We start from the raw sequence: 16,417 nt of genomic DNA, 5'->3' as shown, positions 1-16,417 counted from the left end.
TGCTTCTTGTTGAATCCAGTACAGTGATCTTTTTGTTAACTTCTATGTCATAAGGATACTTGTGGAGAGTTGTCTCATTTGCAATTACACCACATTTCAGAATTTTTATATTTTACCTCGTATTTGAGCTAAAAACATTTGAACTTGGGTTTTAGCTAACGTCAGCCTAATATACTGCAATCAGAAATAACCTAACAAAGTGTAAATAACTTCTATAAATAAATTCTTTACCTTCGTGGTCTGACTTTCCAAGTTGTTTGATTGTTTTTGCAGCACTATTTTTTTTCAGTAAATCTACAGTAACAGGAAGGTCTTTGTAAACTTTCAATATTTCTGTTAACAGCTGTGGATTGTCAATTTCTTTAAAATCTGACAGCCAAAGATTCAATACATCCCATCCCCCATCTTCAATGAATCTGTAAAGAATGCAAAATAAATCTTCAACAATTGTTACATGTATAAGAATAAAACATCTACCTTTTCACACAATAATCCTCAACATTCAACTAACATAATTATTCAATAGCACTATTTGCTGGGAAACAAACAAAAATATAATTAATGCTCTTTTACATTATACTGAAAGACATAAAAATTATCAAAGCTCTTCTAAATTCCTTTTCTGTACAATAAATAATGATGCAAAAACTTACTTCTCCAAAGCTTCCTGGGATTGTGTGGCTTTCAAAATGTTAATATAAATACATCTACTGACCAACTTTGATGCCTCTTTCATCAACCTGTAAATAAACATTATTTATGATATTCTAGTTTTTAAAGGTGAAAACATGATTTTCTATTGCATTTTTAACCAAAGTGCTTTGTTCACATTTTTTACAGTTAACACATTTGAAACAGTGGCGGATCCAGAACTTTTCATAAGTGGGGGCCCACTGCCTGACCTAAGAGGGGGCACCCTCCAGTCACGCTTCAGTGATTCCCTATATAAGCAACCAAATATTTTCCCAAAAAGGGGGGGCCCAAGCCCCCCCCCCCCCCTAAATCCGCCCGTGTTTGAAATGCTGAAAACAATTAGTTGAACTCTTTTAAAAGACTGTCTTTTGAATCACACTTTTTCCTTAGTTAGTAAGCACAGTTATACTCAAAGAAGGTTTGAAAGGCAGTCTTGCAAGAAACTTATTTTGAAGTATAGGCTTTGCTTTAAACTTATATTTTACATATTCTGAATAATCAGAATGAAATCATGGATAGAATAATTAATGAAACCAAATAACCTACCCACAAATCCGGGTGGATTCAGCGGGACCTTTGATTCCACCTTCTGAGGTCAGAAGAGTTGCTAATGCTCTCAATAATTGTAGTGGATCTATAGGAGGCTGAAAATAAGCAAATGTTAAAATTCTATTGACTAAATATATTTTATAATCTCTAAACATAATCTGTTAAAAAAAATTGATCTAGTTAATGAAAATTTCAATGAGGTACCTTTGTCTATAAAAACTCAAATGGAAAATATTACATTATTCATGTTGTAGTTTGGTTGGAAACACTACAAAATAACACTGATACAAGAAGTAACTATATCCCATTAATCATAGTTTTTTAATTGTACAAGTCTTTTGGTTTCCTTTGAACAATGAGCGTGAAATTAATAACCACAGACATATCAAATATGTTTTGGTAAGGAATCCTGTTTCAGTTTTTTTTATGCTTTCACCGAGAGGCAATACTCAACAACTGCAATTTTCCTGCTAGTTGCAGATTATATATAATGAAATATGGTCTTAATAGACTAGGGTTGAAGAAGCTTAGGTCTAGATGCACAATAATTTGTATTGTTTAGGAGTCTTTTTTCCCTAATGATAGTGTTGTGTTATCTAATGTACTGTTATCTTTGGTTATTCCTATTTATTTTTGTATGTATTATTAACAATTGCAAAAGGCACATCTCAAATCTGATAATATTCTACACTAATTAAGTTTATAACCCTTAAAACAAGTCAACTCCCAAGATAGACAGTGGCCGATCCAGAACTTTCCATTACAGGGGGAAAGCTCCCGTGATTCCCTTTATAATCAACCAAATTTTCCACACCAAGGATCCTCCTATGCTAATTGTGACATTTGAGTTGGAGAATTGCCTTTCTTGTAAGGCATTTAATGAAGTTTGTAGTCCTACTTGCAAGATATATGGAGCACAGCTTTCTCCATATTCTTCTTCTTGTCAATAAATCAACCCACCCCTTCATTGTTTACAATAACAGCTTGCATGCTAGCCAAAGACTTGTATCTAGAATAGCAATAGTACAACTAGGTAGTTGCATGCTCTCGAGTCATTCTCACTTTAAATGTGGTTACCATACTAAAAGGTCAGATATAAAAGCGATAATTAAACCAACTGGTCATTAGAAAATTCCTTATAGTGTAAAATATAAATTAAACATTCCCATATGTGAATTACTTCCAATTTATATTGGTTCTCTCATTTAACCCATCAAATGATCTATTTTTAGTCTTATTTGGAAACTTTGTTCTGCAGATCCGAAATAAAATAACACAAGTACCCAAAAATAGTCCATCATTGATATGCTCTTTTAGCCTCAATTGCAATAATTACTCATTTTATTTAGAGAGCCTTAACTTCCTTCATCCTGCATCTGCTTGGCCAACTCTTACTTTTCAGATAATATTGATTGTTCACTTATTATACCCTCCACTATCATTTTATCAACTAAAAAATTCCATGCAAAACTTAAATTGAAAAAAGATCTATGCATGTATTATTTCTGTGGAGGCAGGCAACCCACCATTCTTTTTCCTACCAACTTTTTTTGTGCGAGGTTAGATAGAATTGAAACAGACTGGACCTTTAGCTATAAATCCCATGTTTAAATTTATTCTTATGGTGCAATTTACTGCAAGTCTCTTAAATCTCGACTCAATTTGCCTTGTTGAAATAACCCAAAAATATAGCTCATTTGACAACTAGTTTATTTGGCCCTAAATTACATATATTTTTTTAGATTTAATGGTACATGTGATTATTTTGCTATCTTTATCCCAGATAGCTTATAGAGATGCGTCTGCTTTTTTCATATATTTTTTTCCAAATGAGACTTCCATTTTCACTGAGTTCCAATATTGGCTAAAATATTTTAAAATTTTGTGAGAAGTCTACAGAAAATGAAAGTCTCATTTTTATATCTACATGTACAGTTACCGCACCAAGTATTTAAAATTAAAGGGATTATATCCTCTGCATTTCATTATGTCATCTTTTTTTCTTATTTAATAAACTGTCAATACTTTACCTTTGGAACACAACACTACATACGCGTTTGCAGTTCATCCTTATAAAATGACATTATCCTAACAATGCTTTTTTTAATAATTCTATCAATAATGTTGATAATGTTCATGGCATACGAACTTGCTTGTCACCTACCTCTTTTATCATGTATCTGCATATTATACTGCCATAATTCTTACTTTTATTTTGAAAAAAAAAATAATTGTCAAGATAAAAAAAAAAATTTCAACATATTTTCAAGATGAGAAATGAATTTGTTACAGCCAAGGGGAGATAATCCAAAGTAGTAAACTCTATGAACCAAATGGTGTGGAACCAGCAATTTCAATTTGGGCATGTAGTTTGTTTTATCTATTTTTTCCAGTTATCAAAATTTTGAAAAGAATAATTTTGCATTACAAAAGTAATAAAGAGCCATTCTGCTAATGGGAACCATTGCACATACTAATTATTGTGTGTGTTGCCCATATAGTGTTAGAGATAACAGACACAAATTGACAAAAAAGTAAAAAATTGACATTTCAGTGAAAATTCAAAAACAGGTCAATTTTTGAATTTTTAGAACAGACGAGATAACTCTTGTCCTGCTGATCATTTTTGCATTTCCCATTTCTAACCTAGCTCTAAAAAAAATCTTTGATAACTGCCAACAAAGATTTGGTGGATAGATAAATCTATTTGTGTCTATAGATCTTTAACTGGCAGATAGAATGTACCATGCTGAAAATTTTGAAATTTACTGATAATCTTTATGAATCGCTTAAAAATAAAACACCAACAAACTTTGGGTCAAGATATTTTTCTGAGTAGAAATAAACTTATTGTGCTGAACTTTTTTACCCTGTAACTTGGTCTCTTAATGCTGCAATTTGTGCGAGATATTAGCCAAAAACTAGACTTAGACACCCAAGCCTTCTCATAGCTATTGGATATGTTGGTTGATCATCCTAGATGGTAATCAAAAACTTGAATTCAAACATCATATAGATTCAATCCAAAGAGAGGTTTGTCAAATCTTTCAGAAAAGTTAAGGAAAAATGAGAACAGATGCAAAGTGATGTCAATGCCAAGTGAGCCAAAAAATCTGAAGGAACAAGAGAGCCTTTACCACTCACCTTGTTCTATGCCAAATCCAATTATTTTCAGTGTCTAGCCTGTTCCATTAAAAAATTGTTTTGATCTTTTTGCATTTATTTTTTTTCAAACTCAAAGTTGACTCATCAAACTTGAGATTTTGTTGCCATCATATTCATCCATCAAAAATAAATTATTGGATTCCTTTTTATCAATAATGACCCCTCCCCCCCCTCACACTTTTTCAATTAATCTTTTTTTTTTAAGGGCCAAATTTCTTGTTTATATGCAGTGGCAGATCCAGGAATTTTCGTAAGTGGGGGCCCACTCCAGTCCTGCTTCAGCGATTCCCTATATAAGCAACCAAATGTCCCCCTAAAAAATCTGACTCTGGATTGATAGTTGCTGGCTTAATGGCCATACATGCAATGGTGCTGAATCAGACTTTAAAACAACAAGGCCCTACCATTAGAAATTCAGTCTTACTCTATATGACCCATTCTGGTTAAACACAAAGCATATGTCCCTGCTTTGCTTATAAGATTCTGGTAATTATTACATCAGCCAATGAAAATTCAGACTTCAAATTTTTGATTAAGTGAATCATTATTACAAATTCAGAGGATTCTGAAAGTCTATAGAACAAAGTAGAGCAGCACATTGTTAGATCCTTATAAGCAGTTTTGGCACAGGATCTGTGATTGTATATGACTATTTTGTCTTTCTATCTTCGGTCACAGCTATCTAAGAAATGGTTCAATTTTGGCAGGGTAGCATCCTGGAACCAGATGCTCCGCAGGGCGCAGCTTTATACAACTGCAGAGGTCGAACCCTGAACGGTTGGGGCAAGTATGGACACAACATTCAAGCTGGATACAGCTCTGAATTGGGATTGTGATTAAATAGTTGACACAGCATAGGTTTCTGACACAGAATGAATGTGGTCTAATAGTAATGAACTTAAAATTTCCAAAAATGATCTCAGTTCAAATACTAATGGAGTTTGTAACAATAACTACTCATTTAAATACATCATAAAATATTAAAATATAAAATGTCATAGTCATATAAATTATATTAATTAAAAGTAACTTCTAAAAAAATAAATGGGGAAAGTGTCCAAAGGGACAGACTATGCCCCCTCTAGCATATAACAATACAAAGGGACATAACTTTAGAACTGTAAAAGTGAAGCTGCAAAAAATTAAACTTAAACTGAGTTTAGAGGTAATAAGCATTATATACACATTTCTTTAAATTTAGTTAAGACAAACTTAAGTTAAGAGAACAGAAACTAAAAAATTCAATTTTTCCACTTGTAAAGGGGCATAACTCTAGAATGGTAAAGATTGCTTTAATTTATCAGTTGGTAGTGAAGTGAATATTGCATTGTATATTGTATATAGCATTGACTTAAGTTGATTCAGCTACTATTCTGGACGCATTGTATATTGTATATAGCATTGACTTAAGTTGATTCAGCTACTATTCTGGACAAAGAAAGATAACTCCAATTTTCAAAGAAGATTTCATAAAGTATTGGTTTTAGGCGATTCAACAACCATTCTGGACAAAGAAAGATAACTCCAATTTATTGTCTTGAAACTACAAAAATGCTTGTTTTTGGCCCCTTTTTGCCCTTTATTTTTAGACTGTTTGCCCCATAACCCTTAAAATATATCCCAACCTTCTACTTATGGTATTGTGGTACAATTTCAGAACAATTGAAATACTTATACACAACTTATTGTCCTGACACCAGATAAATGCTTGTTTTGGGCCCCAATTCCTAAACCCTAGGTACCATAACCCCCAAAATCAATCCCAAGCTTCCTTTTGTGGTTATAAACATTGTATTAAAATTTTATTGATTTCTATTTACTTATACTAAAGTTATTATTCGGAAACCATCCGTCTTCGGAGGACGTGATACCAATATATGACCGCAAAAATTTTTGAGGTCGTATAAAAAGTCTTAGCTTTGAAATGGAGAAAAACTGATCAAATTTGTTATGTTCAAAAGAAACACTGAAGAATTTTTAAAAGGTTCAATGCTACCCCATTTTACCAATAGCTCATGAATGACGATAAATGTGTTGATCATCCGATCCAAATAGTTGACTACCAGCTGTAAATGATGTTTGGAATTATATTATGTCTAGTTAAAAGAGATATTTGTTTAAAAAAAAGTTTGAATAGATATGAAAACATCCATTATATTTACATGACTGTTCATAAGTAATCTTTTTTAAAATGAAGGCACAAAATACAAACGAATAGAAGATCATCTTGGTCATGCTTTGCCACACTATTAGATATTTTTGAATTTGCTGTAAAACTATCTCCTTTTTATATCAGTTACTCATTCATTGTTGACAATTAATCAAAAGTACAGAAAACCTTTTAGATTAAAAAAACAAAAGCAATGACAGGCATCAAATGTTCAGTTTTTTGTACATAAGATGGTTTAGAAAACACTTTTAACTGTTGACAAAAATATTTCTGGCATGTATGAAATTTTGATAGTATACTGAAAATGACAATAATGTAACATGTTAATAATTCATGATAGATGCCAGGACTAATATTTTGTATCAGGATTATTAAGCAAAAAAAAAGAAAAGTCAATGAATCATGACTGAAAATTCAAGGCCAAAAATCCCTTTGGAATTAAAAATGCCATTTGCTTATGCAACTGCATTACAAAATATTGGTGTCTTATCAAGTGGTTACCTATAAACCAATCTAAAGAAAAACTTTTCAAAAGTTTCTCTTAATATCATTGACATACAACTATGTTCCCCTTAAACTGATCCAATCACACACTGATACTTTGTTAGCATCATTGCCAAAAAAAAACATACCCTAGTTGATCAAAATTTCTTTAAAAAAAAAACACCTTTTCAATTTAAAATTAGAATTCCATATATATAAAAACCTTCAAATTTTGCAAAACCCCATTTCAGTTATAAACATTTTCTATAAGTATAATAGTGTGAAAGAAATTGTTTTGATGTATTATGATATTATTTCCAGGTACCAGTTTTTTTTAAATTTAGGCCTGTGTTTTAATTCAGTTTCGATATTGATTTTTTGTGGGGGACAGACATGTGATCAATCAATGACTGCACCAATCAACTTTTGTACTACAGATGAATTTTTTTTAAGGAGATAAAATCTGTATTTCTAGTCAGATACTTGGTGCCCTTTGATGATGTGTAAAGAAATTTTAATGTTTTCAGTATGGGTTGTCCTCTGATGTCCCTTAGCCCCAGCAAGTTCTAAAAAAGACGATCAGATGTCATAACTATCGCTAATATTGGTGGTGTAATTTCGATTCTTGATTCATCTCCGGTTATGTGTGCTTTCTAAAATTATCATCCTTGTAAGTTGTATGCCATGAACATTATCTGAAAATTACAAAGCATTTTTTCTATGCCTTGATAAAAGCATTACCATTTTATATCTATATAAATTTTGATTTATGTCAAAATTTAAGTAGTTCTGGTTTAAACGGCGAAAGAGTTCTGTAAGGTTAACTGGTCTTTCATTTGGGTACTTTTCTTTATTATCTGAAATGAAAACAGAAGAAGTAATCACCAAACCAATCAGTTTTTAATCCTGTGATATAAGTGTTCAACATATCTTATTATACATACATGACATATATATATATATATATATATGACCATGTTCACATAGATAAAGACACAAGATAAACAAAATTTCTGTTGAATCCACAAACAATGACAAATAATGTTCAATACATGTACCTACACATGTCAGATGTTCAATAGTTGTCCTTTGTTGGTGTGGTTTATACGGGTTTCTCACTTCTGATTTTTTCTATAGATTAGTCAAAGACTTGGTTTACCAGTTGTAATGGTTTTACAACAATTTTTGAGGACCCTGTATAGCTTGCTTTATGGTGTGAGCCAAGGCTCCTTGTTGAAAACTATACTTTGACCTATTATGGTTTACTTTTACAAATTGTAACTTGGATGGAGAATTGTCTCATTGGCACTCATTCCACAACTTCTTATACATGTATCTATGTAGAAGCTGAGAGCCACAATTCATTAGATTTGGTTACTTCTTTAGTTTCAAAATGTTACAGATTGTAGCTAAAGTCATCTTTGAAACAATAACCAAAACCTGAATAACATTTCCTTTTCAATATTATCCTTTTGAGCTATTAGTTCTTTTTTTTTGTATTGCACCATTTTTAGCATTGAGCATAAATGTATGCCTGTTTATTATCTTCCTCAAATTAAGCCAAGGATATGATGAACTTTTTGATCAAGAATTGAGGAAAAAAAAGGAACAAGCCAAATGTCACAGGTTTTAATCAAATGAGCTGCAGTCAAACAAGCTCATTGTATAAGGTTAATTAAATAATTAGAATAAATGTAAAAATTTGGAAAACATTAGTTAACATTAAAACTTTGGCAATTATCCTATTTACAAATGTATATCCATGTATCATTAATTTTTTTAGGGGGGGGGGTAGTTTGGTCTCAGTTCTTCAGTGTTTGACATTCAATATCATAGACACATTTTTAAATTTACTATTGAACTTTTGCAGTAAAAAAATCTCAAGCAAAATGTGCTGTTCAATTTGAGTAAGGATTCAAATTAGGATGAGACACACCCATGTCCCTTAAAACTAGCATGTGGGCAATACTATACATACCAAGCAACATTTAAAATACCCCAATTTTTTTTATTTATAAAAAGGACTTTATGAAAATGTACAGAACCATCAATCCAATATAACTATTTAATTCAAGGTCGCTAGTGGGTGAATGCATCTTTGGAAAATACATCATCTAGAGGTCTCTTCAAATTTCAATGAAATGTAGCTGCTTCATCTGACAATGCCTATATGTTTTTCATCAGATATGTTATGGAAAATGAAAAAAATCACATCCACTCCTTTCTCAATTTTAATTGGTACAAGCCACACATGAGTTGAGACTCAATGACACTGTAGAATTGTGTGACCACATCTTATTAATATTGCTAGTGTACTTATTACAGAAATTTATCAGAAGTGTCTGCATTAAAAGGCACTTTGAATCTTCCAAGCTCAAATAACTAAAAAGAATGTTAAAACCTCAGCATATGACTGTTTTAAAAAAAAATTGATTCAATTTTTGTAAAATTTCCCATGTAAGGGGGGGGGGTAATTAAGTAAATGTAACATTTATAAAGGAATGTTGTATAATTTACTAATTTTGTTTTGAAGCAAGAAATGAGTCTTTGGATCCCAATTTTTCTTTTCTGAAAGCATTATAAGAGCTACAAAATGTATCTTCTCACATCTAAACTTGAAATTCTTTTGTAGAGTTTTCTTTAAGTCACACAAGTTAATTTTTTCATGCATATATATCTATAAAGAAAATCTGACAATTAAAAAAAAAGCCTAGTGACCCCTACTTTTTAATGTATTTTTGAAAAAAAGCACAATATAACTAAGCTACTTCTTAGCAAATTTTATTCATTTTTATTCAGCCTCTACCCACAAGCTACCTTTTAGAAATTATCAGGGAAAATAAACCTCCCATGTGCCCTAGAAGAAGAAAAGTGTAGGTTCATGGATTGCCCTTTATAGTTGAATTATTTCTAAACCTTGGTTTACAATTCTGAGTTTCCATGAAAATAAAAAGCTTTAATATATATTACATTAAAGAATTTATACACGTACAGGAATATAAGATTGCCTTAACCATGTTAACATGAATTTAAATACATTTCTTAAATTTGTTCTAATACAATGTCACGATGTACTTTAGTATCACTCTTTTAAACAAATAAACACAGAAATAAAACCACAAGTGATTTCAACCCACGGTACATACATTTTACATTAATTAATTTTGTACACTTACAAATCCTCAACGCTGAGACAGCTGTATTTTAGTGAAAATAGTAAAAACATCATAACATTCGTTATTGTTTTTTATGTTACTGTTTAAAATAAAATTTTATAACATTTAAAACCCTTTAGTTGCATATATTAATATATCTATAACCATGATAACATCATGTCAGTTTCCCTGATGTGGCATTTTATTGTGTGTGTGTGTGTTACATGCCTTCCTGGGGCCCTAATTTGATGAATACAAACATTGTGTATATTATTTTTTAATTTATTTATTAAAAGGAAAAATTTCCATGGTCACTTCTTCCATTTTATACTGGATTTTAGCATCTGTCAAAATTGTCTGATCATACATTTTGTACATCATTCATAATCATCTACATGTAACATACATTTATTCATGTATCATAGGGATTTGTTAGTTTTTCAGTAGTTTTTTTTTTTTTTTTTCAATGTTAGTTTGGTCTCCACAAAATAAAGCATGGTCTAACTAATTCCTTGTCCTGGAACTTCCAGGTTTGGTGATGTAACTGTTATGGGCTAAATTTACTGTTTGATAGTGGATGCCTCATCACTGAATGCATTTTACCTAATATCACTGTATAGGTGTCACTAGGTACTGACCCTTCAAATGAACCTGAATTTGGGCTAGGTGTTGATCAATCTATGGTTTTCTATTATCATAATTAAAAATTTGATTTGTCTGCTAATAATGGACCAATGATTTGAATTACCTCTGATCACCTCTGGCTTTCTTTTTCAACAATCAAATTTCTTTCACTCTAAACTATTTTTGATCATCTTTATCTGCATTTTATCTTTATTTGTCTTTGAAGATCATAATGGTCTTAATAAAGATATCAGATTAAGTTATATATAGCATAATTAACAAATAATTGTGTGTCTCATAACTTTTGCAAAGTTAGTTTCGTTATAAGAACACGTGTTATTGTTTATTGTGGTCACGTGACTAAATCTAAATATAGTAGTTCGTTCCGAATTCTATCGGTCGCCATTTTGAATCATTGTTGAAATTTTTTTTACCGACCCTTTTCTCCTCTCAAAACCCATTTATGGCGAAATATAGTTCAATATGTACACCTTTCATACTCTTACACACATGAATACAACTTATATTTCCAATATTTCAAAGATTAAACTTACATTTATAAATATGGTGTTGTTCCTGGTGTCCACGAGCTTTATTTCAGCCCTGTCACAACCCCTAAAATCTACCATGAAAACCCTGATAGAGGTGGAATTATCACGTTCCACTTATAAGTGGTTTGTAGAGTTCGAGATGAAAGAAAAAATCTGTAAACTGTCAACGGTGGCGAGTTATAACAGCCTCGCCAAGAAAAAAATGCTGATCTGTTTTAGGATATAAACGGTAGATTATTCCTTTTGAAGTATCGTATGCTGATCCTTTATGCGTTGTAAATCGTTAAAGCAAGAAATTATAATCTAAACAGTTTGCAAAAATCAAAATTTTGGTAAAATATTTAACTACTATGTTTCAAAGTTCATATCTGCAAACTGCGCTCGAATGTGACAGTTGGCAGGTAGATTGTGACGTCAGAGATAGGCCTTGGCTGCAGAGAACTTTATGGGGTTAAATATCGTGAAATGTTTTGATATACTACGTTCTTTTACAGTTAGGAATACATAACATTTATTCTGAATGATGCTTTTGTTTCAATTTCTAATGAAATAGTAGATTATATGTGTCAATATACGTAAAGGTTACTTTTCACAAAAATACGAAACTGAAAAACCCCTTTCGGTTCTCTGTTCCGGATAAGGAATATGGGTCACGCATAATAAAACACAAATTTTAATTAAACATGTAAATGCATGCCCAGTTTAATCATTTTGGTCATTAGAAACTTACTCGGATATATGCATAAATATGATATTGGATGTTTGAACATTGTTTTTTGCAGACTTGCTAGCTCCATGATATGGTAGCTTCCATTGATAGTTTTATTAGGGAAGAGAAGCTTGTAAATATGAGCAACTGAAATATATTGTTCAACAGTTGTGTTTTATTATTACTTTTATATATATGGTATTTTCCGCATTACATCCATAACATCGGTAGTTTTAGCCATAAAAATTAAATAGCTTTATTCACAATTACAATTTAAAGAAACGAAATAGTCAGTGAATGCACCCACTTTCTGATAAAAGAATGGAATCGCCCGTTAGAATCTATGGCACTTCGTCCCCTACAACGTCGTTCCTTAATTTTTAAGGACTGCTGCATTTGCACAACCGTATCATTTAATTTACATTTTTTTAAGATGATACTGACATCGTAAATTGTCCAAATTGAAATTTGTTCGTATTTGACTATAGTAATAGAAGAATAAGTATATAATTTTTAGTCTAAATTTTAGACCGGTCTATTTGGAACTGCGACACCTTATGGTTGCAATGACAAAATTGATGGTATAGGTATTCTATATATATCTAATTCTTCGTGTAACTCGGTGAATGTGATGAATATTTTCAACTCGACTCCTCGACATAGACGCAGTCATGGTCATCGTCATTATACATCACCTTCTCTGCATGATGTCACGATCTATTAATGACTTGCTGCCATTTATACAAAAGCCGTTAGGTATTCATCACATTCGCACGAAACTTTATTCATTACCTCTTTCAAAACTTCATTCTCTGTTCAATTTATGTTTGGAATCCACTGTTACAAACCCTCATTCAAACCAATACAAAATTACAGCTATAATTTCGGATATTGTAAGTCACCGGCAGACTTTTCAAGCCAGTCCGCATTGGCAAAGATGAAAAAGAGAAAAGATATTTCCTTAATCTTTCCTTTGCCAACAAAGGTATCGATGGCGTCAACTTAGGCGATATCGTTCATCATAAATTAGTTCAATCGAAAATACCTCCTTATTTCAAAGACCAGTCTGTACCAATCAGCATTTCTTATACCTATACCAAACCTATTGCAACTAAAATTTTCAATTACAAACACGTTTTGCAGGATCTCGATATTGACGACTTCAAGTCTAAACCTCCTGATTGCACTTGTGCTAGTTCCCAATTCACATATAATCCTGCTGGCCACGTTATTACCGGTGACCTCAACATTGTTAATAACACTTCTCTACGAAATGTGCTATCGAAAGGTCCGAAATATCGTGAGCCTAAATCCATCAATTGGAAATACAACTTTAAAATTTTGATGGATTCAGTTGAGGATTATGCCAGGCAATGGGCTAAGCGCGAGACGGAAGACGTAGACACTCTTTCCGAATGGATTAAGGCAGTGAGGTCGTTGATACAAATCAGAGTTAAGAAACTGAATGGGTCTATCAATGCCCATGCTACGTCAATCTTTAAGGACCCAAATGTTGCAAAACACCTACCCTACCTCCATGACAAATATGTTGTTGTCCCCGCAGATAAAGCCCCAAACAACATCGTGTTTGTATGTAAAACTCATTACATTAACTGCTTGATAAACGAATTAGGTATTGACAATTCACTTGGAAACTCAACATATACCCTCACGACACTTACCAAAGAGGAAATCCTGGATAATATTAGGTCTGTTCTGTGTTCCTTTGGAATTTCAACCAAAGATGAAGAGCTGGATCTGCCATCACTGTATTGGATACCCAAACTACATAAGTGTCCTTACAAACAACGATATATTGCTGGGTCTTCCAAGTGCTCCACGAAACCTCTTTCTAAATTGTTAACATCTATTTTATCAGCAATCAAAGACGGGCTTCAAAGTTATTGTGAAACTGCCTATTCTAGAGGGGACGTGAATCAGATGTGGATACTTAAAAATTCCAAAGATCTTTTAGAGTACATACAATCTAACTCTCTTTCATCTTGTAACAGTATTAAAACATTTGACTTTTCTACTCTGTACACTAGTATTCCACATTCCAAACTAAAAGACAAATTGAAAGAGTTGTTATTGCTTTGCTTCGTAAAAAAGAATGGCCAACGTAGATACAAGTATCTTGTCTTAGGGAGGGATAAATCCTACTTTGTAAAGGATCACTCTGATTCGAACAAAAAATTCTCTGGAACTGATATTATCAAGATGCTTGATTTCTTGATTGACAACATATTTGTTACGTTCGGAGGACGTGTTTTTCAACAGACTGTCAGCATACCAATGGGAACAAACTGTGCCCCTCTACTTTCCGACTTGTTTCTTTATTATTATGAGGCTGACTTCATGCAGGAACTTCTTAGGAAGAAAGATAAGAAGTAAGCAATATCCTTTAACTCTACTTTTCGCTATATAGATGATGTTCTTTCACTAAATAATTCAAAATTTGGTGACTATGTGGAACGCATCTATCCAATCGAGCTAGAGATAAAGGATACTACAGATACAGTTAAGTCGGCCTCATATCTTGACTTACATCTAGAAATTGACAATGAGAGTCGGTTGAAAACAAAACTTTACGACAAAAGAGATGATTTCAGCTTTCCAATTGTGAACTTTCCATTTCTAAGTAGCAACATTCCAGCAGCACCTGCATACGGGGTATATATCTGCCAATTGATACGATATTCCCGTGCTTGCATTTCCTATCATGATTTTCTTGATAGAGGGTTGCTGCTCACAAGGAAGCTATTAAACCAAGAGTTCAAATGGTGAAGTTGAAAGCATCCCTTCGTAAATTTTACGGACGCCATCACGAGTTGGTTGACCGTTATGGAATAACCGTTTCACAAATGATATCGGATATGTTCCTTACGTCGTAACTACAATCCCCTTCCCTTTCATGAATGTGACCTACCGAATTAGACTATTTACCGGATTTGTTATCACATAAGCAACACGACGGGTGCCGCATGTGGAGCAGGATCTGCTTACCCTTCCGGAGCACCTGAGATCACCCCTAGTTTTTTGGTGGGGTTCGTGTTGTTTATTCTTTAGTTTTCTATGTTGTGTCGTGTGTGCTGTTGTTTGTTTGTCTTTTTCATTTTTAGCCATGGCGTTGTCAGTTTGATTTAGATTTACGAGTTTGACTGTCCCTTTGGTATCTTTCGTCCCTCTTTTAATGTAAGAAAAATGCAACAACTTCCAGTCAGACCAATAAATCCATGCTTTCTTTTTGAGGTGCTATATTTATTTTTATCATATGCATAACAAGTTTGAGTGATGTACATTTTAAAAGCTAACGTGCTACTCGATCGACGTTCATCAAGTTGATAGTCTATGAAGACGGATTCGGGATTTTGCCTAAATGATGGTGAGGGGTTGGGCGTGAAAAATGAAAAAAAAAAAAAAATAAAAATGGACCACTCGAGATCGCCTCAATCTCCTTCAGGTCTAGTGTAGGATGCAATCTTTAAACAAATATAGAAAAACCGATAGATATGCCAAAAAATATAGATAGATCACTGCAACTCTTGAAGTTCGAGGTGAACAGTTCAAACTTTGTTTGCTTTAACTTGTTTTAAATCCGCCATTAGATGATTAATCATATCATCACATTTGCTTAAAACTTTGGTCCGATCTTTTATTCGTTCGCATAGAGATATTATTATTAAAAAAAATACCCCCCCCCCCCCCAAAAAAAAAAAAAAAAACAAACAAACAAACAAAACAAGGAAACTCATGAAAAAAAAAACGTAACCAAATCGGTTTTATTCATGTTTGACTGAATCAAATTGCATTTTCATTCAAACATTGAATTACTGTACTTTTAAAACAAAATGGTTGGAAAGCACGGCATATATAATCATTTAGAATGGAAATGGAGAATGTGGCAAAGAGACAACAACCCGACCAAAGAGCATAAACAGCCGAAGGCCACCAATGCATGGATATTCAATATAGCGAGAAAATCCCGCACCGGAGGCGTGCTTTAGTTATCCCGTAAACAAAAATGTAAACTTGTAAAATTTCAACCCTCCCCCTAAACCTCTAGCCAATGTAGAAAAAAAAACAATCAAACAGCAATACGCACAGTGAAACTCAGTTTTCAAAGAAGTCCGAGTCCGATGCGAGAATAGGTAACAAAAGAAACTAAACAAAATAACAATGATGCACAAATTAACAAAGGACTACTAGCAGTTGCTGACATGCCAACTCCTGACCTCAATTAAACTCGTATGATATCATATGAATATCACGCATAATCCCTCCTGTTAGTCATGCCATCATAAAATATATCTGAAGA

General features: G+C 32.7%; 1 protein-coding gene across 2 annotated transcripts in view; it reads right to left on the bottom strand.

Annotated features, from left to right (window-relative positions):
* Positions 1–11,801, bottom strand: part of LOC143064181 (serine/threonine-protein phosphatase 1 regulatory subunit 10-like) — a 28,558-nt gene extending 16,757 nt beyond the window's left edge. For both annotated transcript variants that reach the window (XM_076236828.1, XM_076236830.1), the window contains exons 1-5: positions 11,394–11,801; positions 7,802–7,917; positions 1,240–1,337; positions 654–740; positions 232–416 (exon numbers count right to left, since the gene is read on the bottom strand). In XM_076236828.1, coding sequence (XP_076092943.1) covers positions 232–416; positions 654–740; positions 1,240–1,337; positions 7,802–7,804 — 373 coding nt within the window. In that variant the 5' untranslated portion in view covers positions 7,805–7,917; positions 11,394–11,801. The remainder of the gene's footprint in view (positions 1–231; positions 417–653; positions 741–1,239; positions 1,338–7,801; positions 7,918–11,393) is intronic.
* Between the last annotated feature and the right edge of the window lie 4,616 nt (positions 11,802–16,417).

Source organism: Mytilus galloprovincialis, chromosome 2 (genome assembly GCF_965363235.1).
Source record: "Mytilus galloprovincialis chromosome 2, xbMytGall1.hap1.1, whole genome shotgun sequence".
Lineage (NCBI taxonomy): Eukaryota > Metazoa > Mollusca > Bivalvia > Mytilida > Mytilidae > Mytilus > Mytilus galloprovincialis.
This window is presented reverse-complemented; position numbering and strand designations above follow the sequence as displayed.